Source organism: Rutilus rutilus (assembly GCF_951802725.1).
Source record: "Rutilus rutilus genome assembly, chromosome: 5".
Classification (NCBI taxonomy): domain Eukaryota; kingdom Metazoa; phylum Chordata; class Actinopteri; order Cypriniformes; family Leuciscidae; genus Rutilus; species Rutilus rutilus.
In genome coordinates this window covers 10,235,410-10,243,035 of record NC_140213.1, presented here as the reverse complement: position 1 = coordinate 10,243,035, position 7,626 = coordinate 10,235,410, and the positions used below count along the sequence as shown (strand labels likewise).

Genomic DNA, 7,626 nt, shown 5'->3' with positions numbered 1-7,626 from the left:
TAATATCACTGTGAAAACAACAGAAATCATTCAGTGTCTCAAAAGTAAAAAGATGTAGGCTATGGTCGTGCTCTGACGGTTGAATCTGTTTCCTCTCTAATTGTTTTCTTACAAGTGAACCTGTGCAACCACAATCCAGCAACATGTAGACACCTGTTTCCTCTTTCTCTCTTAAAACCAGGTCATGTGTGGTTTAAAAAAATCAAGAAACATCTCAGGGAAAGATATAACAGATTCAGGGTGCATAAGAAGAGTTTCTGTCATCAAGAGATAATGTTTTTTCTTGCAATAATCACATCCTCTGTATTTAAAAGCACACCAAGATATTGTATTATTAAATACTACAATTATACAAATCCATTAAGGTGTGTAATTTTAGAAGTAGGCTTTTCATTTGGGTTTTATTATGTTAAGTGATAATCTGCACAGACTAGTATCTTAATCGGGTTGGATTATATTTTGTGACCTTGTTGTCCATGTTTAAGATTAGATACATAGCCTAGAAGAAAGAAATTCGTTCACATTTCAGGCAATGCTGTCTGCATGTAGGCTACATCTACTTAAATCACTATCACGATAAGTTTAGTTCATCTTAACAGTGTTGTGTCGTTTGTTTGGTGACATTAGAGTGTCACTTTTCTCCAGTGTGTGCAAATGAAGTTGCGTTTTCTAAGCAAATAACTTACAATTACATTCTAGAAAACAAAGCTTTAAAACGGGGAAAACGTGCTTTGAATGTGTAGCCCTGTTTTGAAGAAAGGCCTGTTGTGCTTGTGATTATTATAGTGAAATGTGTATTAAACAATAACCAAATAAAATATACCCCATTTCCTTTGTAAATGGATGTTTACAATTATACACTCGTCGAATTTAAATTAAAAAAAATATATATTATTATTATTATTATTATTAAGATGCAGAGGTCCTCAGAGAGTCTACACTGAACTCGACGCGACGCTTGAACAAATTGGTTGATTGGTCGACTGGCTGCTGACGTCACATTCTATTTGTAACCTTGAAAAACGCGACGCGCAGGCCTGCAGTATCGACAATGGCGACTGGAAAAATCACACACATCTACTGCTTCCTCTGAATATCACCGCTAAAAATGCGCTGCTCGAGGTGTGACGGTGGAAACATGAGTGATAATATCTTGTGAGTTGGCTAATATTAGTCTTTGCGCGTCACGGCAGCTCTAACAATAAGGGATTGAAGATGGCGGAGTTTTCTCCGGTGCTTCCTCCGTTGCGGGATGATGGAGGAGGCGGACGGTACGGACAGCCGCTGTTCCCCAGATCCCTGTCCGGTTCGGAGTCGGACAGTGAATTGTCGCAGAGTTTGGCCCGCACAAAGACGCGCTCGTACGGCAGCACCGCGAGCGTCACGGCGCCGTTAGGAGAAACATACATAGAGCACCGGGTAACGGACGGGGACACACTGCAGGGTATAGCACTCAAATATGGTGTTACGGTGAGTCTCGCATCAATAAAGTCACACACATTTGCAAGAAACCATTTCCTAGTCATCTCCATAATTTACTTATTCAACGTTGTTGTGCATCCTTTTGGAGCATCATGTACAACATGGAGTGTGTCCCAAAAACTAGTGTGCTGCCTATCTAGACAACATTTTTGGGACAAAAATTTTTGGGCCCATGCCGTTACGAACATATTTCAAAACCTAGTTAGCTCCTTACTTAGGCAACGTTTTTGTACATCATAAAAGCGTTTATTTATTTATTTTGACCATCACAGACGCGATGGGGCACCTGAAAGTTTGAGCTCAACCAGCTAACAATAAAATCCTTGTAAATTAATGTGAGCGTCCACGGTCAAAACGTCCTGGTTTTAAAAATTGTTTAAAAATAAAACACCTTTTCTAGGCTAGGGTTATAATAACATTGCTGCGGGAACATTCCATTATGGGAACGTAACGTTACTTTTGAATGTTCTCTGAACCTTCTGCAACAAGTAGTAACATTTAAACAACTTTAGATAAACGTCCAACTAAACTTTCCATGAACGATGTATAAATGTTTTTGTGCTGGCGTTTTCATAAAAATGTAAAGACCAGATAACTTTAAAACAAATCTTCTACAGTATCCTTTGAAAAGCATTTGTTCATAACTTTGAGAGAGCATGCTGTTTTATAGACTGTGGCTGAATCCGAAATCGCCCCCTAAACCCTCAATCACTAGTCCCTATGTTAGTCCACTAATACAGTTCACTTGAAGGAGTGAATGAAAACGAGTGAGTTTGGACAGCCGCTGAGTGTACATCGGCTGTATACTTATTATTGCGGTCGGTGCAATGTGGGATAGAATGAGTGCACTCACTATGGTTTCGGACACCACTACAAATGCCTGTACCCCCAAATAATGCCCTATTTGAGGGTATAGGGGGCGATTTCGGATTCAGACGTGCCTTAAAACTTAGTAAACTCCCTTAAAGGGATAGTTCACCCAAAAATTTACTTATTTACTCACCCTCAAGTTGTTCCAGGCCTGTATGGATTTCTTTCTTCTGCTGAACACAAAAGAAGATATTTTGAAGAATATGGATAACAAAACATTTGATGTACCCCATTGACTTCCATAGTATGGAAAAAAAAACAATGGGGCCCATCACCTGTTTGGTTACAGATATTCTTCAAAATATATTATTTTGTGTTGTTCAGCAGAAGAAAGAAATTCATACAGGCCTGGAGTAAATGATGACAGAATTTTCATTTTGTCTAACAGTGTTTTTTTTTTTTTTTAAAAAGGATGTTATCTACCGACAGCATTTAGGGCATCATAATTGTGAAGTTTGAGTATCATTAACTATGTCATATATTCAAAAACTGCTGTGTGTTCTAAACTGAGCAGTCTAAGCAGAATTTTAGGGAATTGTTAGTCATTTTAGAATATAATTGGCTTGTTCTGCATGACGAAAATGTCCTATGATGCCATAAAAATGCTGTGAATCAAAATCCAGACGGTATTTTTGAACGGTCTAGATTGGCTCAAAACCTATTAAGTTGTCTAAGTACATAGAACTTTATGTGATGTGCAAAACTCAAAGTTATAATTGCGTACAATGGCCATGCAGACATAATGAAGCTCAAGATAATTGTGAGAAAATTAACTTGATCATAAACCACAAGTCCAGCCATTACGGAGTGTGTTGAGAGAGATTTGGAGATGTGTAAACTGATTGCATGAAAGCGGGAATTGTCAGGAGTCGCCTAAGGAAATCAAGCAAATCTCGAAGCAAATATTTACTCATGTAGTTTGATTAAATACATAAGACACATGCTGGTAATGTGGAAGAAGCAAACATTACATAAGTTTATGTTTAGGACTGTTTCTTGAAAATAGAAGTTAATGTGATACTTTCATGTTTGTTCTTGATTTCCACAGATGGAGCAAATTAAACGAGTCAATAAGCTATTCAGCAATGACTGTATATTCCTGCGAAACACACTCAATATTCCTGTGAAGTCCAAAAAACGCTCCCTCTTTAACGGACTGTCTCTGGAGTCGCCTGACAGCGAGGGAAGCACGCTGCAGGAGTCGCTGTGCTCGAGTCAGGACATGGACGTCCCGTCCCCCCCTCCAGAACCGGCCGTCCCGGAGCCCAACACCCGACCCGTGCAGGCGGAAGAGCTGTCTGCTAAAGACTTCTTGCACCGACTGGACTTGCAGATCAAACAGTCCAAACAAGCCGCCCGCAAACTGAATGAGGATGGTGAGAGGTAAAAGAACCTTTGACCTGCATGAGAGTCTCTCCACCTTAATAAACCTACTGACCTCTTAATTAAGATGAACAGAAGCACTGTAGGAAGTTGCCTTGCTGTCTGTTGCCTATATAGGCAGTGGCCTTATATGGTAGCATCCTAACTTAACACTCTCTATGGCCCTGTTTACTCATGGAATTAAGATGTTTTTGTCGATCGGATCAGAAGTAGGCGAGGGAGACGCATACCCATTGACACCTGGTGTTTTAATCCGCCTCTTTTATCCACTTTCAACCACTTCTGTCCTGATTTCTTTGAGGTGAGAGTCTATGGGCAGGTAAAAATGTTTTTTTAGGTCAGTAGGCGGAGAGTAGTCGGTCTTTTGTGGTTGTTCCAATGCATTTGACCCCATGAGCCTCCGGAAGTGGTTGTAAGTGGACCAGCTCAAAAAGTTTTTGATACCTGTATTTAGCGTCGTCTACTTGTGATCTGATCAAACAAAACGCGTCTTAATACCAGGTTTAAACAGGGCCGTATGCACTTGACAGTCATGGACACACAGGACATGTTCTTCTTGTAAAAGCTAAATAGACTGAATGTAACCGAAAGCAGGGGTCCTGAGACAACTCTTGAATATCACTTTAAACATTGATAATAAGCCATCACAGGAATAAATGACATTTTAAAATATATTAAAATAGAAAAGCTGTTTTAAGTAATAATAATTTACAATATTACTGATTTTTACTGTATTTTTGATCAAATAAATGCAGCATTGATGAGTCTTACCAACCTAAAACTTTCAATGTAGCCATCAGAACTCAGAAGATTTCAATAGTTTGATGTTAGCATGTTGCTAAGCAAAATATACCACAATCTTATAGATGCAACATAGTCAAATTTACATAATGATATAAAGTATTGAATGAATTGTATTTGTAGTCACCGTTACTCTCAACTTTGCCCAGCATCTTATTTTTTTAAATTGCAATTCATTGTGACAATTCATTTACATTATCTGTAAAGGTTACATGCAGAAATTGGCCAAAATGAGGAAGCATAATGTGTACATTTTGAAAGAAGCACACTTTTTTTTTCATGTTGCTGATCATAGCACTCTTTTGCTGCTCACTGGAGCAGAGGACGACTGAGAACATTTGCTGACCTCTTGTAAGAAATTGAAATCTGTCCATCAGTTCCTTCCACGGTGCAGGTTTATTTGAGCTGCATCAGTCAGCCAGACTTGTGTCTGCATCTTTTAGTGGATAAGGCAGCAGTTGTTGTCTTCCCTCCATTTTAACCTGACACATTTCTTAAAGTGGAACTAGTCAAGTCAGTCCTGAAAGGTCATATCACTGACATACCTATAGGCGTGAGCTTGATCATGTTTATTCACTCAAGAAGTGCTGCAGGTTGTAACCTGTTGGAGTGTTAAACTCTGATGATATCATCGTCGCTCAAACTGGAAGGATGAAAATGGTGAACTTCATGCCAAAATAATTCTCATAATTTATTCACCTTCGTGTCATTGCAAATCTGTATGACTGTATACTTCTATAGAACAGAAAAGGAGATGTTTTGATGTGACCTTACAGCTTGATGACTATAGCCTGTCAAGGTCCAAAAATGATACAAAAGCACCATGCAAGTAGTCCATACGAGTCATGAGCTGTATTCCGAGTCTTCTGAACCCATGCAATAGCTTTTCAAGAGGACTGTCTGAAATGTCAGGATTCCTCTTGAGTTTCCTTGGGCAGCTTGAACATTCTGGGCAGTTGAGTCAGTGTTCAGTGCTTCTCGATCTGCCATGAGACACACAGGCAGCAATTGTGTTTGTCGTCACTGATGTCAGAATACACTAGGGGTGGCAAATGATGACCGAATTTTGTTTATTGGGTGAACTATTCCTGTAATTAACTTCCTGTGTAATACATTCTCGGTTAATCATTTGATAACTGATATATATATAAAAAACATTGAATTGGAAAGCGATTCATGTACACGTTCTCTCTGCCGGTGTAAGAGATATGAGTCCAGTGGCAGAAAATTGCTCAATTAATCATGAAGCTCTGGAAAGGAAGTAACGAACCCTCAGTACACATGCGCTCAACCATGTCCTCTACATGTAACGATCAAACAGAAGTGACATTTTGATCGGATCAATGTTGCGACTGAGTCATGGAAATGATCAATGATCATCAGTCGCTTTCTCCACATGCAGGAACTGCCAATCCAAAACCTCTAATCTGGAAATATTTATTGACTGGCAAACATGCTCGTTTCAATTAAAACAAATTTCCGCTGTTTAAACAGTCTGTTCGGGGAATACAGGGCATAAAACAGGGCCAGATCAGAGTCTGATACAGGCGTTTCCACAGACGTCTCATTGAACTAGGAAATGACTGAATCTGTGAGGGGGCCTTAAAGAGATAGTCCACCCTAAATTCATTCACTCACCCTCATGTCGTTCCAAACCTGTATGACCTGCTTTCTTTACTGGAACGTAGACAATATTTTGAAGCATGCTTGTAACTAAACAGTTTTGGTTTTCATTGACTTCAATTGTATGAGGAAAGAAAGACAATGGAAGTTGCTCACACAATTGAAGTTGGGTGTCCATACAATCAGTGTTGGGTAAGTAATTAATTAATAGCTACTATTTACATCGCCAGCGGTGTAATTAGATTACATTACTACTTACTCTAAAAATAATTTAGAAATAACTTTCTAAATCCCATATCAACCTTGACCGTTGGCACAATTAAGGATAGACATGAAACTGCTCTTAATTATTTCAGATGATGTAAAATTATTCTTGAACTGACAAAAACTATTTAAAGGGAGAAAGTTACATTAAAAACACACATTTTAACATTAGACATTACTTCTTTTTTTTTCTATGTATTTAATGCAATTACATCAGAATTAACTAATTAAATTGCAGAAAATTAAGTGTAATCCCTTACTTGACCTTTTCAAAGAAAAAGTGATTAAACTACAGTAATTAATTACTTAGTGACACATTACACCCAGCACTGACTCTATTCTTCTATTAGTGTTACAGCTGATTTTTTAAATATTGTTTGTCTGTTTAATTTCAGAGAGGAAGATGACCCAACCAACTCAACATCATCATATCAGGAGATCTGATGGATTCTTCTTCATCTGTTTACCTGCAGCACTGACAATGACTCATCATCATCATCATCATTCCATCCCTCTTTTGCCTACTTTTTTTAAACTCTTTACCCAAACTGCAACACAGGACCACAGGTCCATCATTGCCTTCTTCAGCAGTATTATAGTGATTTTATTTCTGATTTTTATCATCACGCGTAACAGTAAAGATTCTACAGCCGAGTTTGTCTTCTTTAGGAAGAGCAATAGCCATCCACATGCAGATCACAAACTTATGATAACCGCAGTCTATGCTCATATGAAACTGTATCTGCAGTCTATCCCATATATCGTATAACAGATAGAAGTGTCCGGACTCTCTGTGGCTGCCTGCTGATTTTAATTTATTGTTTTTGTTTTGGTTACCTATAAAAGCTTTATGTGTGGGGTTGAAAGGGATAAATAATGCTGTTTTGGTGTGAATGTTGTGTTTATGTGTGTTGGGGTTTAATAAAAATGTTTTACTGTGCTGTTTGATTTGGGTTATGCTGAATAAATGCTTCTGTAAGCGGATCATAAGAGCTTCCTGTTTCATAGATCTGCAACAAAGTGTTGGGGTTTTTATAGGACGCATCTCACCCTTCATCATCGCCACATAAGCATCTATGAGTTTCCTACGTAGTTTGGAAAGGTATGGAGTTTTATTTGAGTAATTTTCAGGCCTGGACAAGTATGGATAAATATTGCCCTATTCAGTTTTCTAAAATATAAAAATAAATGTATACAAGCAGA

At 38.4% G+C, this 7,626-nt stretch overlaps 1 protein-coding gene across 1 annotated transcript; it reads left to right on the top strand.

Moving 5' to 3' along the window:
* The first annotated feature begins 992 nt into the window (after positions 1-992).
* On the top strand, positions 993-7,626 carry lysmd2 (LysM, putative peptidoglycan-binding, domain containing 2). Its single transcript, XM_084409612.1, has 3 exons — positions 993-1,470; positions 3,401-3,735; positions 6,819-7,626. The coding sequence occupies exons 1-3, from the start codon at positions 1,216-1,218 to the stop codon at positions 6,865-6,867; spliced, it is 639 nt and encodes a 212-aa protein (XP_084265738.1). The 5' UTR covers positions 993-1,215; the 3' UTR covers positions 6,868-7,626.

Coding starts and splice junctions, on each gene's coding strand:
- lysmd2 (XM_084409612.1), top strand. CDS start 1,216: ATGGCGGAGTTTTCTCCGGTGCTTCCTCCGTTGCGGGATGATGGAGGA. Junction 1,471..3,400: donor CACTCAAATATGGTGTTACG/GTGAGTCTCGCA, acceptor TGATTTCCACAG/ATGGAGCAAATTAAACGAGT. Junction 3,736..6,818: donor CTGAATGAGGATGGTGAGAG/GTAAAAGAACCT, acceptor GTTTAATTTCAG/AGAGGAAGATGACCCAACCA.